Source organism: Cyprinus carpio, chromosome B15 (assembly GCF_018340385.1).
Source record: "Cyprinus carpio isolate SPL01 chromosome B15, ASM1834038v1, whole genome shotgun sequence".
Classification (NCBI taxonomy): Eukaryota; Metazoa; Chordata; class Actinopteri; order Cypriniformes; family Cyprinidae; genus Cyprinus; species Cyprinus carpio.
This window is the reverse complement of record NC_056611.1, coordinates 10,853,331-10,877,993: the sequence shown is the minus strand read 5'-3', so window position 1 is coordinate 10,877,993 and position 24,663 is coordinate 10,853,331. Positions and strand designations below refer to the sequence as shown.

The following is a 24,663-nucleotide window of genomic DNA, read 5'->3' as shown; positions in this document are numbered from 1 at the left end:
AATGAGTCCATTGTTGAAATACAATTATTTCATAAATCCTATGAATGTAGTAGTTGAAACTAATAACTTTAATACATGACAATTAATGTTTTTTTTTTTTTTTAATTCATTGAAATCTCTGACTTGTGAATTCATAGTTTATCATTCGGCAAACCTGAGCACAGGTTGAGACACTAAAATTCTAGTGTGAAACATGTGAGATTAAGAGGTCTCAGGAGAGCAATCTTGGAAGTATAAGAATCTAGAAGAGAATCTAGAACAATTTATTTAGATAAGACATCTCATTTGTGAATTGTCCTTCCTATGGGAATCTACACAACCAATGGACTGCCCATCCAGTCTAAAAAAAATAAAATAAATAAAAAAAATAAAAACAATTAACAAGCTGGACCATCTGTTTGCAAGTCATCCATCAATAAATATGGAAAAGACTTGACAAAGTGGCTTGTGGTAAAATGATAAAAATGATGAGCTCCCGTCTCAGCGCAATGCTGCAGTCAGTACATTAAACGAGAAAAGGCTGACGCATTACTGTAAGCCATAGCTCCTCCCTCTCCTGTAGACTGCACTCTCAGGGGGAATTAGGGCCAGTGGAAACAAATGAGGTGGATGGAGGTATAGAGAGAAAAAGGGGTAGAGAACGAGTGTGGAAGAATGCTACAGTAGAAGCAATGGTAATGGTCCCTGCCAAAAGTGTAGATGATACAAAAACTTGTATCAGGAACATGCATTTTACACACACACACACATATATATATATATATATATATATATATATATATACATATATATATATATATATACTGTAAACATTATGTATTGTCATGGTAACGTTCCATTTTGGCATTATTGCCACTCAGCAAAATAATTTAACTCATAACTCAACTTTTTTACAAACTTTTTTTACTTTCTCGTATAAAAAAGTTATACAAGATTGATTTTATTTTATTTTATTTTATTTTATTAGACAATTTCATTATTCTTAAAAAATTAAGGCTGCATCTGAACTGGTTTCTAAGCTAAAGTGAGTGGGATTTTTTTGTTTGTTTGTTTGTTTTGTTTTTACAGTGTAAAGTATGAGTCACCATATAATTTGCAATATGAATATATAAAAGAGTTTGGTTCCAAAACGCAATAAATCCATTTTGATCAATTTGAGTAAAAATGAGTAAAAGTGCACCATTTGGGACGGGGCCTAGGATGCCAGGTGTATTCAGAGCGCCGCCATTACTGTCTAGAGTGCGTGGAATGGTGCGCTGTGATTGGTTGTTATTGTTTACAGTGAGTGGAATGGTGCGCTGTGATGGGTTGAGCGGATATATCGCATTCTAAAAAGAAAAGGAATCTGGCGTTTGTCGCGGTTTGGAAAAAAATAACTCTGCGAATACCGCATTTTGCATTAAATTAAAAATGGACTTTTCAATACCGACCAAATACAATACTGGTTTTGGCGGAAACTCTGTTTTTTTTTTTTTTTTTAAATGGCATTTATCGCATTTGGAACCAAACTCTTCATATTTAGCATGCTATTTAATAAATTATTTTTGCATTATTTTGTAGTATTACATGTTTCCCATTTTGCACCGAAATAAAAGCACCAAAATAATACCATCTCATTAGACATAATATAATATAAGATAGTTAGATAGGATTTTTACGGTGCAGAAAAAGCATGCAGTGAAAGAGGATGGATATGAAGAGAGGGATCAAGAAGGGCAGTGAAAAGAGTGAGTTACAAGGAAAATTGGCCAAGAGAGAAAAAAGGGTGTAGGGGTAGGCATACTTTTATGTGGATGCAGATGGGGGGAAACCACCGCTCAGAATTCCAGACACTTTAAAGAATTGGCATGAAAAACTAAATGATAAATCAGATTGTTACCCACGTGCTGACCTCACCAGAAGGTAAAAATGAACTCATGCTGAAACAGTCCCCTCAGCAAGAAAGAAGTTTGAGTTGAGATGATGAATTATTTACTGACATCCTGCTTTGCAACTACAGGGAGAGGCTGGTCAGATGGCAGAAATTACTGTATTAAAAGAATTTGTATTTATTGGCATTTAAGAGGCATTATTTTATTATTTGCTATTTTATAAAAAGAGATTGTTTCTGTAATACCTCTCTAGAAAAGAAGCATGTGAGTTTTTATCAACCTTGACAACTTGGAAAAATCTGCTCCATAGTCAAAGAGCATCTAGATTTTTCTCGCCTTCTGTCACCACCCAAACTCACCCTGTCAGAAGGCAAAGGAGAGAAATACTGAATTTACATAGTTTCAAATATTTTATGCTACTTTACAGTATTGCAATTATTATTTTTTTTTTTTTTTATCACTCGATTATTTACCAAACACCAACAATTCAGTATTCAAAATATATATTTTTTTCTAACAATAAACATTAATTGGCAGAAATTATAATTGATTAATCAATAAAATGAGTTGGCACATAATGCCTGTTCACACCTAGCACGAAAACCATAAAGATAACAATACAGTAACATTGTATTGGCATTCAAATATCAAGACACAATATTCTGTTTCTTACAAGCACATGCTGCAGTTGCATCGTCTGCTGCTTTAAACACTCAAGCTCTTTAAAGTGTGTTGGATACTGATCAGCTGTCAGTTTTTTATCATTCACATAAAAAAATAAAATAAATATAAAATAGTTCTAAAAAGTAATGAGGATTCTCATAGAATTATAACGTTTAAAACTTTATATCGTTCCTTGGCATAAATACCTCTTTAACTGTGCGCACATGCAGAACATGACCTAGAGATATAATACCTTCACTTTTAGGATGTAGAATTTTTAATCAATTAAGTATAATGTTTGAGGTAATGCACCACATATCAACTAAGAATCCAGACTTTTTTTCTAACAAGCAACAGTGATTATCATGAACTCTCTCAGCCTGCACTGGTGTTGATAATGCCATAATGGCACATAGAATGGCATGTCACCCACGCCAAATGGTGTGTCAATAAATAACACTGGTCACCGAGAAATTACTGTTTAACAAAAGAGAGGCAGAGATGGAGGTAGCTAGGGTTCAGGTACTGTATTCCAAAATAAGGGTTGGCTTTTAATTAATTAATTCCACAGTGACTGAATGAAAACATTGTAGGAATTTTGAGGAATTTATCCAAACTCAATGGCAGTGGAAATTATGAAACGGAATGGAGACTGTGGGGATGAAGGTTCGAGTTTAATTAAAACAGCTTGTAGATTAGATGCACCAAGTCTTATGATGGACACACACAAGCAATCCATTGATTTAATTATCATTCCTTTCCCTGAGGTTTCTGTCGCTGGTGTTCTTCGTAAGTCTGCTAAATTAATGAAATAAATATGCAGAACAAGGAACAGCAAAGTTTGGCAGACTTTCCCCAAATTAGCATTGCATTCTTGTGGTGTTATTTAGCAATAATAACATCGATTCTGCTTCCTCACCATTGGGTGAGTAGAGTGAATGTGAGTTGATCCACACTGCTGAAGGTGTGCTGTCCACAGCACTGAGAAGTCTTGTTCAGCACTTGTTCCACGATTGCTTTGGTTAGATTAATTACCAAAACCACTGGGCTGTTAAGTCATGAATTGTTTTCTATAACAGAGTGATGAAAAGCAACAAAATGATTTCCCGGGTTGCAGAGAAACAGACATGCATTTGGGTTTCTCTTTCTTCTGTGCTTTCTCAGAGCAGAATGTTTGCAAACATTTCCTTGTAATAGGTGCCAAAACAGACAAATGTATTTTCTCAATTTCACATTGCACTAATAATACTTTAACACTTTTATTATTTCATGTTGTAGATCACGAAATTGCAATTGATTTACCATTGAGATGCAAGTTTTAACAAAAAAAATAAATAAATTATACAATGATAAACCTCACAATTGAACCAAGATGTGTTGGAAGTATAAATTATTATATTATTTAAAACGGATTCATGTGGGTGAATTTTCACATTGGTCTGAACAAAAACTGCAGACTGGATTATTGAAAATGCACATTCATTCTCTGCCAGTAGGAGGTGCTTTTGGAACATCAGAAATATAGTGGTTTACCCAGTAATGGCTGTAAACAAAGCAGTTCAGCTAATAAATGATACTTTATCAGGTAAAATGAAAATGTGATCAAAACTTTTCTGAAGACAATCGGTTCCCTTCAGAGGTTTATTCATATAAAAACTTGAATTTAATACTTTCCCCATGGTTTCACAGACAAGGCTTAAGCTAGTCCCAGACTAAAATGCATGTTTGAGCTGTCTTAACTGAAAATATCTTGCTCTGACTTATCTTAAAAATCATTGTTCTGTGTCAAGATGCACACCTGTAACATTTTGTTCTAAGGCATTTTTGTAAAAGTTACTTGAATATCTTAATTTAAGTAAGGCCTATTCCTGGCTTAAGCTATGAACCGTTTGTGAAACCGGGCTTCAAGTTTTTAATCTAATCAACATGGGCATGGACAAATATGGATGCTTTATGTAATATATATTTATTATTAGTAAAACCATAGTTAACAGAGCATGAAGAGTAGACATGTTTCATAGGTCATAGATGTTTTTCAAAGAACTTGTCCATGTCTATTAGACACATGAAAAAACAACAATATAGAAATACTATGTTCCTATTACTTCTCTTTCTTTGCACTGAGCAATTTACTTACACAAACCTGTTTGCACTTTCACACGACAGGGCAGCTCACTTCTTCTGAACATGCAAAATGTACATTTATATTTATTATTACATTTGTTTGCCTCTCTGTGCCACATACTGTATTTTGAATCAGCTAAATTCTCAAAACTGTTTTCATTTATATATTTGACTGTTTCTGTTGTCAGACAATGGGATGCATATGAAATAGTGACTGAAATGAGACCCATTAAGACTAACCAGCTCTCCCTTCCAAGATGTTAATCTGCACAAAAATCCTGATTTATAATCGTGCCGTCGTTTGATAAAATCAGAGAGGCTACGCATAAGATAAAAACAATGGCTGTGCTGTGATTTTGGCTATACTTGCATGTAAAATTAGAGAAGCAACACATCTGTGTTTTAACTGAAAGCTCAGCTCCTTTCACCCACTCGCTGAATGAAGCATACGCAGAGAGAGAGGTGTGCGGGCGCACTGGGAAAGAGAGACCTCGCGCTCGTGTGGCAGTCAGCTTCAGATGCATAATATTTTCATTTGCTACAAGCAGGATTCACAAAAAGCACGTTCAACTCAGACATGCAGACGGTTATCGTGGTAATAAACACTGTAAACAGCAACCGTTCCTGTGGCCGCGCTTAATGCGGATCTCGTATATGAAAAGCATTTTAGGGGGCCCTTGGCTTTTGGGGGCCCAAGGCAGTCTCCTACCTTTGCCTAATGGGTAAGTCCGCCCCTCGTGTTAATTATGTCGGTCTAACAGCATACTAATAATGCACAGCAAGATTACCGGTGTTCGAAGAATTTCCAAATGTGAAATCCAGCCATTTAAATATAGAAATACATGCAATCAGGAATTTAGCTTGAGAGAAAAATATTTTAACCCTTGTATGGTGTCCGGGTCTGTGGACCCTTTTTCACTTATTATCAAAAGAAAAATGATACTTGTAATTTTTATTTTATTTTTTTCAATAAGTGCACCACAATGACTAGTCTTCCACCTATAAGAGAAACTACAAGGATCAAAAGCCAGAAAGTGGCAGACAGAGGCAGGCATATGACCTTGGTGAAGAGACTGTTATCTTTCTTGAACCCTGGATCTTAACGACTGGTGTCATCTATAGTGCTGTACAAGGCTATCTGATCTTAACTGCTTGCCTTAAGCTCGACTACGTCTCAAAACTTATATACATAATTACAGAAAGAGAAACATTTTAGAAAAATTGTCGCACCGCTGAAAACTGCTGAAATTTTAAGTCAACTACACTTACAAAAAGTTAGAACACCACAGAACATCTTGCTATATGCACTGAAATTAAATACTGAGATGAATGCATTTAAAATAGTCCTTCCCGCAAAGGCTCTCAGACACATGCTACAAATACCAGAGCTGGGGTCAGCATTTAATTATACTTAATTACTTATACTATACAAAAAAAATAAAAATAAAAAATAAAAATCGAGTATGTTTTTTTTTTTTTTTTTTTTAAGTTACTAGTAACTTTTTAGACCAAGGATATCCTGAACTTACTAAGTACTACTTTTTAATTTACATATCTGCTCAGTATGCTGATAATATGTTAATAATATATTAATGGACCATCACAAAGTGGTTGACTGGAGATAATCAAAACTATTGAAATACAGAGAATACAGGGAAAATAAATTCAAATATATATCAAGTGTTTTGTTTGAACACTCAATTATTCAAATGTTTCATATCTTGTCAAATGTTCTAGCTACTATTTTGGAACGGTACATTTTTTTACAATGAAAACATTTTTTTTTTATTATTATTATTTTTTGTCAGTAATGTAAATATAATGTTTTATGTTATTCATTGTATGAGTGACCTCTGATTGCAGGATGACGGCACTATAGCTGCAATATGAATTCTTTTTTTTTTCATATATTGGTTGGCAGTTCTCATGTTTCTTTGATGATATTGTTTGCTATTTAGCATTGTTTATGGAATTCATCATTAGGTGTTTATTAGAGACACTGGCCCCTTATGAAACGGGGCAGAAAACAGTTAATGTACAAGTAAAGTAGGTGTGGCAATAATAAGTCCATCTCTTCTTTATTTTATTGCCTACTCTCCAAAAGGCACTCCTGTGTTAGATGACATGGGTATTGTGGTTGTCTGGCTGGTGTGCATGAATTGGTCTCTGGATCTATTCAACTTCCAATTCAATCCAAACAGCCAAGTCTTTGGGAGTTTTTAGACCTGTAGATCGTTTGCTTTGTTCAGAAACAGAGATTAATTTGTTACAATGTTGAATTTTATTCTTGGTTTGGTTCAGTTTTACAAGGCATCACTGCAAAGTGTACCAACGAATGTTAGTAAAGCTGTCCTCTTATCTGTCAAAGTTCACCTGTTTACGTTCCTCTGTGTCATTCATCAAGATGGATTGACAAGTTCGCTCTGCAAGCTTATTGTGGCTTTATAGCTATCCTGGCACACGCAAAAATGTATGAATATAACCATCATTCCCTCTCTAATATATCTACCTATATACAGTATCTCCTCTTCAAGGAGGTCTCAGTACGCTTGTTTGGTCCACTTTTGGCGCACACCCGAGCATTCACACCTGCCCAAAGAATGTGCCCAGATCTTGAATTTAGAAATAGTGGGTGCATTTTTTAAAAAAAATATTGGATTGATAAACGTCTGTAAGGTATAATCGATTACGGTATATTACTGCATCAATGAAGAATCGTCCTCATCCGCATCGCGATGCATCAATGCAACGATTAATTTCAACACCTCTAGTTAGAGGCCATTAAAGGGATAGTTCACCCAAAAATGAAAATTAGCCAAAGATTTACTCCCCACCTAGGGCATCCTAGGCATGTCTGATATTTAATGTTAATGGTGCCCCTGTTTCTGAATCCCAAAACAGGATTTCTGGATTCAGAAAGAGGGGCTCCATTCACTGCAATTATACTCAGTTTCATTTTTTGGGTGAACCATCCCTTTAATAGTCTCTGTTCCATTCATTCGGTCTGTCATAAATGCTCTCTTTTTGTGGGGTTTTCAGTGTCTGCAGAATAGGCTGGTCACAGTCTCAAGTCCTGTTTTGAGAATGTTTTTGTCAGTTCTTTTGTAAAAGGAAACAAAGTAGCTGTTAAGACACTGAGCAATTCAACAAGTGCAATGCAACCAATGACTGACTCCTCTTTCTATCAGTCTCCCGAGATTTAAACTCCCTTTTATAGCCATGAGTGTTTATTATGTATAAGACAAGGATTACAATGAACTGGATCTGAAACAAAAGCATTCGTATTTAAAATGATGTTTTGCTTGTTACATTGTTACATTTTCAAAACTCTTATTAGCCTACTATTAATATCACAACAGATCATCAAAAGTGCACCTACAAACTGTGTGTTTTGCAATTTGTGAACACAGCATACAAAGGAATGAAAGTGATCAGAGACTGATCAGAGATGTATCAGAAAAAGGGAGACAGATGGCATCAAATATAGCATTTTACATTACATTATGCCATGTGATACTGTATGTAGAGGTATTACCATGGTGGAGCCTGTACATTACTATAACTCAGCTTTCATCTGAAAAGTTCAGCTACAGTATAGATTCAGTGATATGGCACAGTGAGGACATTTTTTTTGCACAAAACCTTATGGCCAAGTCATACCTTCATCACGCCTTTTAATAACACACTGAATTAATACTGCTACAAACATTATGGATTTTATGTGAGTTATGAAAAGGTGATTTGAAACATGTATCTTGCATTACTTGCTCTTGAATGAACTGAATGAAGTGCTAAATTAAAAAAAAAAAATCATACTGTTCTGGTGATCGAATCAAATGTTCTCAATATATATTACAATAATATTATGTTTTGAAACAATGATTATGATAATTGCAATGAAAGCATAGATCAGTTTTTAAAAGAATGACTAACAATGTTACAAGTTGGATTTTTGTACTAAGAGTTTTGAATTTGATTTACACCTTACATGTGAAAATACAATTATATAAAATCAAATATGTTTTTTTTAAATAAATATAAAAGTTTGTATGTACTGTTTTTTTGTTTTTTTTTTTAGTTTTTGAAAGAGTCTCACAGAGGCTGCAATTATTTGATCAGCAATACAGTAACTGTAAGATATTTAGAATATTATTACAATGTAAAATAGCTGTTTCTATTTTATTATATTGTGCAATGTAATTTGTTCCTTTGATGTCAAGGCTGAATTTTCAGCATCATTACTCCAGTTTCAGTTATTTTATTATGCTGATTTGCTGTTAAAGAAACATTTCTTATTATTACTAATATTGAATACAACTGTGCTTGTACTATAAGATATTTTTGTGGAAACTGTGATACATTTGATTTTTTAGAATTCTTTGATGAATAGAAATCACATTACACAGGACATCCGGGTGTTTGTTTGCTCACTGTATTGTGAATACTGATTATTTGATTATTATACAATTGACAAAATGCTTTATAATGCAAATATCCAGAGATGTATTTCAAGCCATACTCATGTCTCTCAATCACTGTTTATTGTTCTTGTTAGGATAAAAAGGTGATAAAGGTTCGAGTTTAATTAAAACAGCTTGTAGATTAGATGCACCAAGTCTTATGATGGACACATACAAGTAATCCATTGATTTAGACATCATTTCTTTCCCTGAGGTTTCTGTCGCTGGTGTTCTTCTTAAATCTGCTAAATTAATGAAATTAAATATGCAGAACAAGGAACAGCAAAGTTTGGCAGACTTTCCCCAAATTAGCATTGCATTCTTGTGGTGTTGTTTAGCAATAATAACATCTATTCTGCTTCCTCGCCATTGGGTGAGTAGAGTTTTGTTGATGCGTGAATGTGAGTTGATCCACACTGCTGAAGGTGTGCTATCCACAGCACTGAGAAGTCTTGTTCAGCACTTGTTCCACGATTGCTTTGGTTAGATTAATTACCAAAACCACTGGGCTGTTAAGTCATGAATTGTTTTCTATAACAGAGTGATGAAAAGCAATAAAATGCTTTGCCAGGTTGCAGAGAAACAGACATGCGTTTGCATTTGCGTTTCTCTTTCTTCTGCTCTTTCTCAGAGCAGAATGTTTGCAAACACTTCCTTGTAATAGGTGCCAAAACAGAAAAATTTATTTTCTCAATTTCACATTTACTACACTAATAATAATAGAAGGCCTAATAATTGATGTTGTGTTAATTATTTTGGTCTAACAGCATACTAATAATGCACAGCAAGATTACCACTGTTCGGAGAATTTCCAAAGGTGAAATCCAGCCATTTAACTATAAAAATACATGCAATCAGGAATTTTGCTTGAGAGAAAAATATTTTAACCCTTGTATGGTGTCCGGGTCTGTGGGACCCTTTTTCACTTATTATACTAATACTTGTAAGTATTATTTTTTAGAGAGAAGAGAGAGAGAGAGAGAGAGAGAGAGAAAGAGAGATATTCGACACCAGTCATACTGTTTTACATTATCTAAAAAATACAATAAATGCTACTTTTATTTTTCAAAATCATCATGAAAGCTAAAATATGACTATTTTGGCACAAAAATTTTATATATGACCCTTTTAAAGCAGATCAGAACATAAAGTTCACAGAAGGATAGAGGATGGCCACAGAAAGAAAACATCTCTAGATAGGAGAGTATAGGAGAGAAAAGGAGAAGAGAATGATCATCCATCAGACAGCATCTTTTGTGCATCAGTTATTCGTACAGGATGTGTGTATGTCAATGTGATGACAGGATCAGAAATGAACTCTCGTTTTTTTATGCATTATTTGTGTAAGTAGTGTACTTTGATTAGTGTTATGACTGTGTGAGAAATTAAATGTGTCAATAGCCAGAAAGCGGCAGACAGAGGCAGGCATATGACCTTGGTGAAGAGACCGTTATCTTTCTTGAACCCTGGATCTTAACGACTGGTGTCATCTATAGTGCTGTACAAGGCTATTTGATCTTAACTGCTTGCCTTAAGTTTGACTATGTCTCAAAACTTCTTTACAGAAGAAGAAACATTTTAGAGAAATTATCGCACCGCCGAAAACTGATGAAATTTTAAGTCAATTACACTTACAAAAAGTTAGCACACCACAGAACATCTTGCTATATGCACTGAAATTAAATACTTAGATGAATGCATTTATAAATAGTCCTTCCCGCAAAGGCTCTCAGACACATGCTACAAATACCAGAGCTGGGGTCAGAAAACAACTCTGAATGTCATATTGAATGGCTCTTTTTGTCATATTTTATGAATGTAACGTTTGTGAACTGTTATGCTTGATGTTGGCACTTTAACATGTACTGTAGGGTAAGATACAAATAGCCTATGGCAAGCCGTTTTAACATTTAATATTTAAAATGTATTACTAGCTTTTTTACATGCTACTAGCACTTATTTTTTAGATGCTAGTATCTATTAGATCAGCTATTTGTACTGATGTATCAGAAGAAGGGAGACAGATGGCATCAAATTTGTAATTTTACATTACATCATGCCATGTGATACTGTATGTAGAGGTATTACCATGGTGGAGCCTGTACATTACTATAACTCTGTTTTTGCACAAAACCTTATGGCCAAGTAATACCTTCATCATGCCTTTTGATAACACACTGAATTAATACTGCTACAAACATTATGGATTTTATGTGAGTTATGCAAGGTGATTTGAAACATGCATCTTGCATTACTTGCTCTTGAATGAACTGAATGAAGTACTAAATAAAAAAAAAGTAAAAAATATCATACTGTCTTGGGCCCGGTTCCCCAAAACGTTCTTATTGCTAAGTAGTTCTTAACCTATTCCTTAACCTCTCTCTTAACGTTATGGCACGATTCCCGAGACGTTTGTACGCTAAGTATATCTTCTGCAAGTCATACTTTTGTAAGGTTGGTCTGGACCATTCGTAAGCTCTCTCTTAGCGTTGTTTGAGCTTAAGACGCTAGTCGCTGCCACTGTAGCAATCTTTAGAAATCAGCACAGCGCAGTACAAGTCAAACTATGGTATGTTGACAATGTTGTGGCTCAACAATGATTTTATGTTATGGACATTTTAAGACTGATAATAAAATATGTTCACAATGGATACAGGCCTATTTTTGAAGTTGACTTTATTTGGTATCAGAACTAATATGGTGGTAATTAGCCTAGGCTATTTCGTAATGTCATTAAAGCATTTAAATTGGCAATCACTTTTGATAATTAAAATCTGGCAAACAATTTGGCTATAAAGATAAGATCTATAAATGGGTAAGCATGGTGGTATCCAGTAAGCGACCAACTATGACAGCGATCCAACGTGTCCTTGTATTGAATCAAAGACGGCGCCGGCCGCGGAGCCGTTTCGTCCATGTCAATTTTTTTATTCTGCAAAACTTAAGCCCTTTTGACATTTTGCCTGATGTGGCTATATTAAAAAAAATTTCGCCTCCCAAGACAACTCATTATGGAGCTGCTGGACCTTCTCAGACCTGCGCTTACCAGGCTAACGCGGCAGAATTTTGCTTTAAGCCCTGAAGTCCAGCTGCTTGCAGTGCTAAGGTTTTTTGCTACAGGGAGCTTCATCGAGGTCGTGGGAGAGGGCTATGGCCTAAGCAAGACCTCGGTGTGGAGGTGCGTCCACACTGTTACCAACGCCCTTCTGTGCCATGCCGGGGATTAAATCCGGGGAATTCTGATTGTAAAGTTCCTTACCATTAATATAAAAGTGTATTACATAATTTTTAGAAGTCGTCAAACCCATGTCAAGAAGCGGCACAAGTGGCACAACGGGATAAGGAGTATGGATGGTTAGCTAGGGATACCCGGTTCGTCTACCCGTCACAACATATCATGTGAACATATTACTGACAATTTGATAATTTAATTAATATTTTACGGATAACTTGAACTGTTAAAATAAATGTTACTAGAATAATTTGAGGAATGTTTCTTTTGCATAGAACGTGTTGTCTTTCTTAATGCCGTAATGCACCTTCGTGTGAAGTTGGAAAATCGATTCCTGAGCAATCAATGCCAACTAATTCAGCACCTTCACTTGGGACAGCGCCTTTGTAACGTGGAACATAAGAGGCAGCATGTTAAGCCGCTTCCTAAGGGACACTTCGGGGAACACACTTAGGAACATAAACAACTTTGGTAAGATATATCTTTCGAGTCTTCTTAGCGCGCTAACAGTGAGCGTTATCGGGGAACCGGGCCCTGGTGATTGAATCAAATGTTCTCAATATATATTACAATAATATTATGTTTTGAAACAATGATTATGATAATTGCAATAAAAGCATGAGATCAGTTTTTAAAATAATGACTAACAATGTTATAAGTTGGACTTTTGTACTAAGAGATTTGAATTTGATCTACACCTTACATGTGAAAATAGTACCAAAGCGAGAGAGAGAGAGAAAAAAAAACTGTAATATATAAAAACATACAAAAAAATACAATTATTTAAAATCAAATATCTTTTTTAAATAAAATAAATATAAAGTTTGTATACAGTATACTGTTTTTTTTTTTTTGAAAGAGTCTCACAGAGGCTGCAATTTTTTTTGATTAGAAATACAGTAACTGTAAAATATTTAGAAATATTATTACAATGTAAAATAGCTGTTTCTGTTTTATTATATTGTGAAATGTAATTTGTTCCTGTGATGTCAAAGCTGAATTTTCAGCATCATTACTCCAGTCTCAATGCCACATAATCCATCTGTAACAGAGTCGGAGACGTTCGGATCCATTTGCAGTATGTTTAATAAGAATGGTCAGACAGGCAGAATTCAGATAACAGCGTCAAGTGTGTCAAGGGATATCCTGAAACAATAACAATACCAGGCAGAGGTCGGGGCAGGCAGCAGAGAATCAGTGTCGGTATAAACAATCAAAAACGTCTAAGGTTACGTATGTAACCCTGGTTCCTCGAAGGAACGAGACGCTGCGTAGGTGACGCTTTGAGGAAACGCCCTCAGCGTGACCCGCTCTGAATCACGTGTGTAATCAGTCCAATGGATGGGCGAGACGTCATAGGCGGGTGACGTCAGAGACCAGGAAGCTTAAAAGCAAGTGCGGCGAAGCCGGCATTAGCATCAAATGGATGAAGCAAGCGCGGGCAGAGATGCCGGAAGTGTGGCACTGTGACGCAGCGTCTCGTTCCTTCGAGGAACCAGGGTTACATACGTAACCTTAGACGTTCCTCTTCAGGAACTCGAGCTGCGTCGGTGACGCTTTGGGGAACGAGAATGCCCACGCCGCCAGACTTACAAATCTCTGCCTAGTGTGGGAAACTGCACAGCTAAAGCAAGAGGAGGAGTCAGGCCCTGACAGTAATCGGGACAACCCGTCCAATGGCCAAACTTCAGAGGAGTGAGTCTTGACCCCCAAGAGAGGGGAGATCAGAGGACTCGAGGCTTCAGGATAGCATCCTGATCCACCGCTTAGCATAAGCTTCTTCTGGCCGGAGGCCTTAGCCTCAACGCACCGCAGAGGAAACATGTAACCAGAGGGTGTTTGCCCACTGACTGGCCACCGAGAGGGGCGCGGTAGGTCGCAATGGCCGGCACGTAGACCTTCAGGGTGGAGTGGGTCAACCCTGTGGAGAGAAGGGCCTGCAGGAACTCCAGCACTGTACCAACCGGGCAGTTAACTGGGTCGAGCTGGCGGTCTCCGCACCAAGAAGTGAAAAACTTCCACTTCAAGACATACAGTTTCCTCATTGAGGGAGCTCTGGATTGGAGAACAGTCTCAACAACCTCGGTTGAGAGGCTGGAAGCTAAGATTTGTGCCTCCTCAGAGACCACACCTCCAGCCTCTAAGCTCCATGCGGGGGCGCACCCTCCGCCTGCGAGAGGAGATCTCTCCTGACGGGAACCTCCCATGGAGTGCCGTCAAAAAGAGAAATCAGGCCATACCCGGCACGGCCAGAACGGGGCTTCTAACAGCAGCCGGACTCCGTCCCAGCGCACTCTCTCCAGAACTCCCGGGAGCAGAGCAATCGGGGGAAAAACGTACAGATGAAGCCTCGGCCACATCTGTACCATGCCGTCCAGCCCCAGTGGAGCTGGATGAGTCAGAGGAAGCCAGAGGGGACAGTGCAATGTCTCTCGAGTTGCAAACAGATCCACCCGAGTCTGGCCACCAACTGTGCTTCATCACTTCAGTGTGAAGCCGTCATTCCCCGGGCCTCAGCCCCTGCCTCGACAGGATGTCTGTTCCCAAGTTAGATGCCCAGGAATGTGGACTGCTCTCAGCAAGAGGAGTTCGTCCTGGGACCACACAAGGATCTGGTACACTAGTTTGTACAAACGGTGTGAGCGCAGACCTCCTTGGTGGTTGATGTAAGAGACCACCGCTGTGTTGTCGGTGCGCACCAACACATGGTGATCTCTCAGGTCCAGGAGCTCGAAGCACGGCCAGCATCTCCAGGCAGTTTATATGCCATGTAAGATGGCGACCACTCCACAGACCGCGGGCAGGGTTGCCACTCATGACCGCACCCCAGCCGGTGAGGGACGCCTCCGTCGCTAGCATCACGCGGTGACAAGGAGCTCCCAGCACCAGGCCCTGAGACAAGAACCAAGGCTTTCTCCACATGTCCAAGGCACGTAGGCACCGCCGCGTGACCTTTAGCATGCAAAGTGGGTTTCCCCTCGGGGAGAATCCCTTGGTCTTGAGCCACCTCTGTAGGGATCTCATGTACAGTAGGCCAATAGTATTCACGTTGGACGCAGCTGCCATCAGACCCAGCAATCTCCGAGACTTCTTGACAGAGAGTGACCGGCCTTCTCTCACTCTCACGACTGGAGTGAGGATCGACTCGATCCGAGCAGGTGACATAAGTGCCTGCATCGTGGTCCAATCCCACACCACGCCCAGATAAGTGGTTCTCTGTACTGGAGAATGCACACTTTTCTTGGCGTTAAGTCTTAACCCCATCTCTTTCATGTGAGCGAGAACGACATCTCGATGCCGAACCGCCAACCGCTCTGATCGAGCTAATATCAACCAATCTTCGATGTGGTTGAGTTGTGAAAGCGTGGGGTGAGAGTGCAAGGCCAGAGGAAGAACCGTATTGGTAGGCTTTTGCCCCCAAAAGCAAACCTCAGGAACTTCCAATGAGGAAGGATGGAGAAGTGCATCTTATGATAGATCGTGACACGCCAGTCCTCGGACTTGGTCTGTGCAAGCGTGCTGAACTTCAGTCCCCTGACTGAGCGGTTCAAAAAATGCAGATCTAAAATAGGACACAACACATCATCCTTCCTCGGAACAGTGAAGTACCGGCTGTAGGACCCGGACTCTGCAACGGGAGGAGGGACCACCTCAATGGCCTCCGTCCTCGGAGAGTGTCTACTTCTGTTCCATTACCAGATCCTGCTCTGGGCCCCCCAAGGTGGAAAGGTCCCCATTGAACTGAGGCGGAAGAGAACCGAACTGGATTCTGTGGCCTCTCACTACAGTGTGCAGGACCCACTGAGACACATTTGGCAGTAGTTTTCACGCTGCCAAATAGTCTACTAAGGGAATCAGCCTCTCGAGACTGATCTCTGGTGTCATCAGAGCAGTTAGCTCGGTGCCCTGAAGCGGCGCACCAGCAGGAGACGGCCGAACTAGCTGCTCTGGAAACCTCCCAAGAGGTCGCGAGCCTCTTAGCACCGCTACGTTTCCAAGCGGTTAATGAGAGAAGCGCTCGCCGGAGACCGATGCGCCCTGGAACACCGGCAGGGTTGGCAGATCAATCTCCTGAGGGCACTGAGGAGAGACGGGCACCATGTAATGCGGTGTATACCGCTCTTCCCCAGAGGGGCCTGCCCTCTGAGGTCCTGAGCCACAGCATCAGGACTCTCATAGCTGAAGTCTTCTAAAACGACGGTCCTCAGACCCACGTCGTCTGCTAGGAAGACTAGACCAGATCCTGCTCGGGGCAGGACCCCATGAAGTACACTTGGCAGGGACTCCCATACTGCCATGTGACCTCGTAGGGGAACCAGTCTCGCGAGACTGGCCTCTGGTGCGCCTAGAGCCACTAGCTTGGTGCCCTGAAGGGGCGGACCGGCAGGGGACGACCGTACTAGCTGCTCTAGGGACCTCCGTAGAGATCGCGAGCTTCTTAGCACCACTACGTTTCCGGGCGGTAACTGAGAGAAGCGCTCGCCGGAGATCGCTGCGCCCTGGAACACTGGCAGGGTTGGCAGATCGATCTCCTGAGGGCCCTGAGGAGAGATGGGCACCGTGTAATGCGGTGTACACCGCTCTTCCCCAGAGGGAGCTGGCCCTCAAAAAGTCCTAAGCCTTATGCGTCAGGACGTTATGACGAAGGCTCTCAAGCGAAAATGACGGTCCGCAGAACCGCTTTCCACTAGAAGCCTTCAGCCTGAGAGCGCCACTCTGACTCTAGCATCAGCGGAGTACAAGAAGTGACACCCCCGGCGCGAGGGGCTGGAACACAGTAGGGTTGGGACTGCTCCGCCCAGCAGCCCCTGACCGCCTCAACCTCCTCAGAGGAAGAGAGGTAAACACGTGTTCTCACTCGAGAAATTACAACCCAGGAGCCCCTGTACATCTAACTGTCATAGTCAGATAAATATTTCAATTTATTCCTCAGAATTAAATGTAGTCAATAACCAGACGAGTAAACACGGTCTGGAAAGATACACATCAAACGAAACCAAGAAATATACACGTTGCGCGGGCTTCCAAACCTCGAGCTCTAGATCTAGTGAACACGGGTGGAGATAGGACGAGCCGACTCCAACCCGTTCGCCAGATCATGTGCGATTCCCGTGATCTCGGTCGCCGCCGTGCCTCAGCAGCAGCGGGACCGCAACCGCTTGATATCACGCACGGACACACTCCTCTGAGCGTGCCCGGTGAGAGCGGAGCGCTTAACAGCGAGAAAAGCACAATCAGCCCCCAGAGAGCCGACTGCGCGAGCTCCACTCCTCATTAAAGCTGCTCATTATAATATGCTTGCTTGTGTAACTGATGCTTGTGCAACTGGCGAGCTCATCGACGCCTTTCACATCAATCTCCTCAGAGAAAGACAGGAAGAGCGTCGCGCCCTCTCATCGGGGAGAAAGTACCGCAAACGCGGGCTTCCGAAACTCTGAGAGCGGGCGCCGGATCTGGTGGTTAAGGAAGAAGATAGGGACTTGCCCGTCTACATTCCTTCCAGCGGATCCGAAAGCGAAACCCGCGAGCGCAACCACCGCTCTGCCGCGGCGAAAGCGGGGCTGGCACTGCGAGAAACGCCAGTGAAGGCTCCCTCCTCAAAGAGAGCCTTCTGAGAGTGAAGCAAAATGCTCGCATCGCAGCCGTCAACTCCCTCGAGAGCTGATTCTGCGCGCTTCACTCTCAAGCAGACAACACACAAACTGCGTGTGTCCCTACCCTTTTTCTTTGCGGGCAGGGAAAACACACAGCCTGGACGCTGCCTGCTCTCGCCCAAGACTTCTCTTGATTGAAGTCTTTGACAAATGGATCTTATCAGTGGACAAACAACACTAAATAAGACTCACAAACAGATAGCAACTGACACACACAGAGCGCTTGCTGAAGACAGAAGGCTAATGCCGGCTTCGCCGCACTTGCTTTTAAGCTTCCTGGTCTCTGACGTCACCCGCCTATGACATCTCGCCCATCCATTGGACTGATTACACACGTGGTTCAGAGCGGGTCACGCTGAGGGCGTTTCCCCGAAGCGTCACTGACGCAGCTCGAGTTCCTGAAGAGGAACCAGATAAACAGTCCAAGGTCAAAAACAAGGAAGCAAGGCAAAGCAAAAAAACAGGGAACAGGGTAGAGGCTAAACAATAATCAGCAAAATGTGTGTGGATGTGTGCAACCTTTATAGTGCGAGACTGATGAGGTGATGACAGACAGGTGATTGCAATTGATGAGGAGTCCTGGCAAAGGATTATGGGAAATGGAGTCCAGGGTGAAGTGACAAGAGTCTGGAATGGAGTGCCCTCTAATGAAGCTCACGGGCACTCCAGCTAGAGATCGTGACATATCAGAAGTCATTTTAATATGCTGATTTGCTGCTGAAGAAACATTTCTTATTATTACTAATATTGAATACAACTGTGCTTGTACTATAAGATATTTTTGTGGAAACTGTGATACATTTAATTTTTTTAGGATTCTTTAATGAATAGGAACCACAATACACAGGACATTTGGTTATTGCTTGCATGTGAATACTGAGTATTTGATTATTATACAATTGATAAACTGCTTTATAATGCTTTTTAATGCACACACAAATATCCAGGGATGTATTTCAAAACATACTCATGTCTTTTAATCACTGTTTATTGTTCTTGTTAGAATAAAAAGGGGCTTGATAATCTGTGCTCATCTCTTCCATTTCTCTCAGGAGTGTGGTATGCTCAGGCACTGGAGGTGAATACAGGCAAAGTCCATTTTATAGAAGTGATGAATGGAAGTTCAGTGCTTTTACCCTGCACTTATGCCAGCTGCATTGGCATTAAAAACCTTTACTTCAACTGGCAGTTCAAAGACAATGGGACATTTGTTAAGGTGAGATATTCAACCGTTTCTCAAGCACACTTATTTTCATGCAGTTCATGCAAAAAATGGTGTGGATTAATTGTTCAAATACTCTCTAATGACACTATCTTTTCCTTCAGCTCTGTGAGGCCATCATCCCAGCAGAAGGAGTAGAACCTAATGTGAAAATCTATCATGAGCGGGTGGAGTTTGTCGGCTCCAGCAAACAGAGTAACATCTCAATCTTACTGCATAACGTCACCTTCGAGGACCAGGGCGAGTACATCTGCTTCGCCCGCAATCCCAAGGAGAAGGATCGCAACCATAGTGCAATTTTCACTCTTTATGTAGTGGACGAATGTGAGTTTCCACTCTCCATTTTACAAAGGGCCTCATTTTAAACAATAGTGTTGTTCTTTTCTTATTATGCTTGGTGTTATACCCACCCAGATCAACTCAACACGTGTTTGTCTTCACAGTGAAAGAGGTGGACAACACATTGACCCTCATCATTGTGTCCGTGCTTGGTGGAGTCATAGGTCTGATCATTCTCATCATGGTAGTGAAAGCTGTAGTCCTCGCCATTCTAAACAAGGTCCAGGAGAAGAAGTAAGTCAGTTTTATCCTGAGCAAAAAACTCTACAGGAATGAAACTGTAAAGCTGAAACAAATGAACAAATTTCAACCTGCCCTTGCTTTCTAATTAGATGCTTGGCAGATACTTTGCTACTAGATACTATAATTGGTCTCTTAGACACATGACATATGGACGGACGGACGGACGGACAGATAGATAGATAGATAGATAGATAGATAGATAGATAGATAGGACAGATCTGATAGACAGTTAGAATAAGCCCCCCCCCCCCCCCTTAGTTACTGTTGCTCCCTCAGACAAACAAATGGAGCTGCTCACTGTCTCACAATGACAGCTGTCAGTGTGAAAAAACCTTGTCCCACAATGTTTTTGCACAATTTTGGACACAGAAGGGCCACCATTCAGTTGGGAATTAAATATTCCATGGAGGGATTTATAAAAGATTTAAAAATAAATATGGTGGGTAACTCAAAGCGAGGGTTTACAGGTCACAATGCAAGTGGGAGAAGTCTCATGTTACAGTCGTCACGATCGCGGATGACAACATGCAGGATCAACACTGTTCATTTACCGCAGAATACGTTTAACTAGTACATTTAACTAGTTTAATATGGAGAGGCTCTGAAATGTAGACCTTCATTTATTTACTCACTAATTTTAACGTTAGCTGGTTTTAGCCAGGATGACATTAACATTCTGCTTGGGCAGATGAAAATTGTAACTTAATGAGTGTATGACAACCAGAAAATGAACGTTTTTGTCTTCATTGGGATTGGGGTTGAATGCTTAGGGACATTTTGCTTGGGTTTAGTAAATATAATAAAATAAATCATTGCCCATCCTCTCAGGATACCTTGAATCAGTGTCACAAGTACCACAGGCACATCATTTTTCCATTTTAGTAGCATAAACACCATCAAACCTATGAAAGCTTCAGATCTTCCAATGTTTCTTTATGGTGCTGAAACCTAAAGATGTCCGAGTTCTGCTCCCCATGCAACTGATACTTGACTGCCATTGGCTCATCTGCGTTCGAGGGGAGGGGCATACCGATAGGTCAGTTACGAATAAACTTGGACTCAGACGGACTCAGGTGGTCTTGGTGAACATGGAAGATTAAAAACATAAGTAACAACATAAAATTTAGGAAAAAAACTCTTTAAATGTCTTCCACTCAAGCTCAATTGGTTGAAGTCTAGGACTTGACTCGGATTGACAAGGTGGGCTCGGACCCAACACTACAGACTGACCAACAGACAGATAGATAGAACATTTCCATTTATAATGGGCAGGGGTTTGCTACAGCAGGGAGAAATATGCAGAGTCATGCTCCGTTCTGTTCTCTGTAAATGGTGGCATGTGTGCTGCACACTAACAGAAGCGACCCACTAGGGTCCAGTGCTTGTCTTGTGACTTTGACAGTTTTTAAACCCCTGTGAGACCAGAGCAAATGCCAATAAATATCATTCTGACATTTTGAGTAAATGCCAATAACAAGGCATTCTGGGTAATGGTGATTGGGTCATTCCTCTTAGGACAACATTTCCCTGTTTCTTCTGTCCGATTCATTGTAACCTAACCTATATTTGAACACTTGAATGGATTATTCTGGAACGTCAACTGTGAAGATCACTTTCTGAAATGATAAAAACAATATTTTCCTAAATTTTAAGATGTCTACATTCACATAAATTACATTTTTAATATTCAATGTTCATATATTTTTTTAGAGTGAAAAAATGTAAAGTTTTTTTTTTTCTTGGAATATTATTATTATTATTTTTTTTTTTATTGTTATTATTATTATTATTATTTATTTATTTATTTATTGTTTTATGGCCACTCTTATTTGTTAATGTCTGTCTTTTTCCCCCCTTTTTCTTATAGTAAAGAGTGCCTTGTGAGCTCTTCAGGGAATGACAATACAGAAAATGGCCTCCCGGGATCCAAAGCAGACAGCAAACCGACACCAAAGGCATGAAAAGAGCGTGTGTGTGTGTATACATATATGAGCATATGTATACATGCATACATAGTCATACAAGAATGAAAGAAAGTCATAACAATGGACCGTTTTATTCTCTTTATCTCAAAAAAATAAAAAATAAATGCTACATATGAATATGTGGAAATATATATTTTAGATTGTGCTTGAGGAAAAATACTAAGTGCTGCAGGCTGGATCACACACCCTTTGCTGGACTGAAAAGGCATAAAAAGATATTGGGAAAGCAGATGATTGGAGACGCTTCGGTGCACTTGCATTCTGCTCTTGTCTGTGAGACACAGCACACACACACTGCCTTCTTCACGAACTGCCATATCCTTTCAGTGCTCGACAGCACAAGACCCACATTATAAAATGTTTGCGGTAAACTTCCAGTGCAACTTTACACATCCTCACACTGCATTCCAAACGTTCCCGAGGTGGAATCTCTCACACGCTAACAAGTCAGTAACAAAACAAACACAGAAACGCTTTTCTGGAAAATACTAAACAACTTACACATTAAAAACCAAGGGTGCCTCTTCAAATTGGAATATGTTTACCACCAATTCAAGCAGCTAACCGAGTCTGATTATTAACCGCTCCCACTATTTTTACAAGTGACATTAAGGTCATAAAGAGCAGGATGCGAGTGCACTTGAAGGGCAGAAACACACTCTATGCAATAGCACCCCTTGTGGCAATGCTGATATTACAACACATACATTCTGTGTGCGAAAATAAGGTTGTGTAGAGTGTTTTTCATGGCTAAAGCATTGTTTAAAAGAAAGTAAAAATAAAAGGACTTACCAGAGATGCAGATAAGGTGTGTATATCCAGCATCCAGCCCAGCACGGTTTATTCTATTTATTTCTTTTTCATTTTTTTTTTCTGCTTTAGATAAAACACAGGTGCCTGTTATCGCTTCAAGCTCCACATGCTTCCTGGGAGCCTTCAAATGCTATACAAATAAGTTAATTAAACAATGCTCACATAAAAAAGCAAAAAAAGACCAAAAAAAAAAAAAAATTATTGCTTAGATAATAAAAAGATTAAAATATATAGATAATTTACAGAAACCAACTCCCTGTAGAAAATGAATGATCTTCTGATGCTGCTTTCAATAACCAATAACTTTTCCTAATGCATGTGAACGATTTTATACAGTACATCTAGAGTACTATGTATCCATTTCTCCGAATCGTGTTCTCCTGTCTCTTCTTAAATGACTGATCAATCTGTGCTTGTCGTATACAACGTCACAGTTCATCTTGTACGTATCCAACATACAGGCATGAAGGGCCACTGTAGTTAACTGGTAAAGCTTATCATGACATCCAAACTTCACAGGACACAATATTGTTGCTAACTGCTAATGTTGATATTTAGCATCCGAACTAGCAAGCTAGCCACTTCAGTGTGCTAAACTCCACCAATCCTCACAGATGCAGTGCTAATACTTACGTTTTCATATCATCGTACAAAGCCACACGACTTCTGTGACAAATTATAATAAATAGTAATTCCTCACTTGCATCTCAATGGCTAGCATTAGCATAAACCTCTCAAAACTTCTCATAGATAAGATTAGCTTGATGCTAATTCAAGAAAACACATGAATGGTGGAAAATACTTGTTGGATTTTGTTTCTTAGACGTTTTGGAGCTGCAACGCGAACTCTGTTTATCAAAACAAGCCAACTTTCCAAATCTTTCAGTAGTTATTTAAGATTCAAGTGCCAAAACAGAACTGCTAGTGGAACGGTGGATGATTTACTGTTGCTTCCATCTTGTTACGTTTGTCTTCCTCTTTCCTTTTGTATCGGAAACCCCATAAATGCACAATTCCCGTTCATATCCATATCTGGGTTAAGTATAAATGTACTGACAAATTCATAACATGCGATGAATGTCACTTTGCGATTACGCTGCAAAAAAAAAAAAAAAAAAAAAAAATGCAATGAAACTCTACTAGTCTTCCGCCATAACCCAAAGATGAATGTACACAGTGGTTGTAGTTATGGCAGAGTTCAGAGGGGTCGTTTCTGGGCACTTTATTCATAAAGATATACGTAACAGTGTTTTGAATGCTCAATCTATATGTAGAGCGAAGTACGAATGATATACAAACTCTGATATTAAGAATAGCGGAACAGGAATATTTTGACTCTTTGAATGGCTATATCTCTTGTATGTGCACATATTAGCAGTCTTCCAAATCACTTGACTCTTTTAGAAATCAGGGGCTTTGGCAATCTCAACTGTTTGGGATTCTTTGACAGAGCGGTATGAAATCCTAGCTTGAAATTCAAGTATTTATTGAAGTTTTCAATGAATTCCTTTGAACTGCATCCATAAATGTGTGTTAAAATCAGCCATGATTTGGATAAAGGGTTTGGTGTCGCTCTGTCTGTCAGATGCACTGTACAATAATGTGGTTAGAGTTGTCGAGCTATTCACATTGCCTCTTTAATTCATTTATGGCAGAATGTTTTACCATGTTATGCTTCTTAAAGCTTGTTGCCTTTTGTCATTTGCAGATAGTGTATTTATGAGGAAACGATCACATAAACAAGGAGATTACGTAGATCAGCAATACTTTAAAAAAAAGAAAGGAAAAATGTAAAAAAAAAAAAAAAAAAAGTTAATACATGAGTGCCTAGGCTCTCGAGAATGGACTGTTGTATGCAAAACGTGCAAATCGAACTTTTATTAGAGCTTCATTTTTTTATTATTTAGCTATTTTTTAGTTATTATGTTAACCTAACTCCTGTTCTGCCTTGCTTATGTATCTTTCTCCCCCTAAATATTTTGCACTTATTTGAATCAGATGTTTATTGATAATGAAATAGTGAGGTGGTTCTCAACCGGTTTTGCTTTGAGTTGGAC

The 24,663-nt window shown here is 39.7% G+C and overlaps 1 protein-coding gene across 1 annotated transcript in view; it reads left to right on the top strand.

Moving 5' to 3' along the window:
• The window catches only part of scn4ba (sodium channel, voltage-gated, type IV, beta a), a 30,107-nt gene extending 5,712 nt beyond the window's left edge, over positions 1-24,395 (top strand). Inside the window, exons 2-5 of the mRNA XM_019119836.2 lie at positions 19,057-19,220; positions 19,331-19,550; positions 19,670-19,799; positions 21,676-24,395. Coding sequence (XP_018975381.1) covers positions 19,057-19,220; positions 19,331-19,550; positions 19,670-19,799; positions 21,676-21,769 — 608 coding nt within the window. The 3' untranslated portion in view covers positions 21,770-24,395. The remainder of the gene's footprint in view (positions 1-19,056; positions 19,221-19,330; positions 19,551-19,669; positions 19,800-21,675) is intronic.
• Positions 24,396-24,663: the final 268 nt, after the last annotated feature.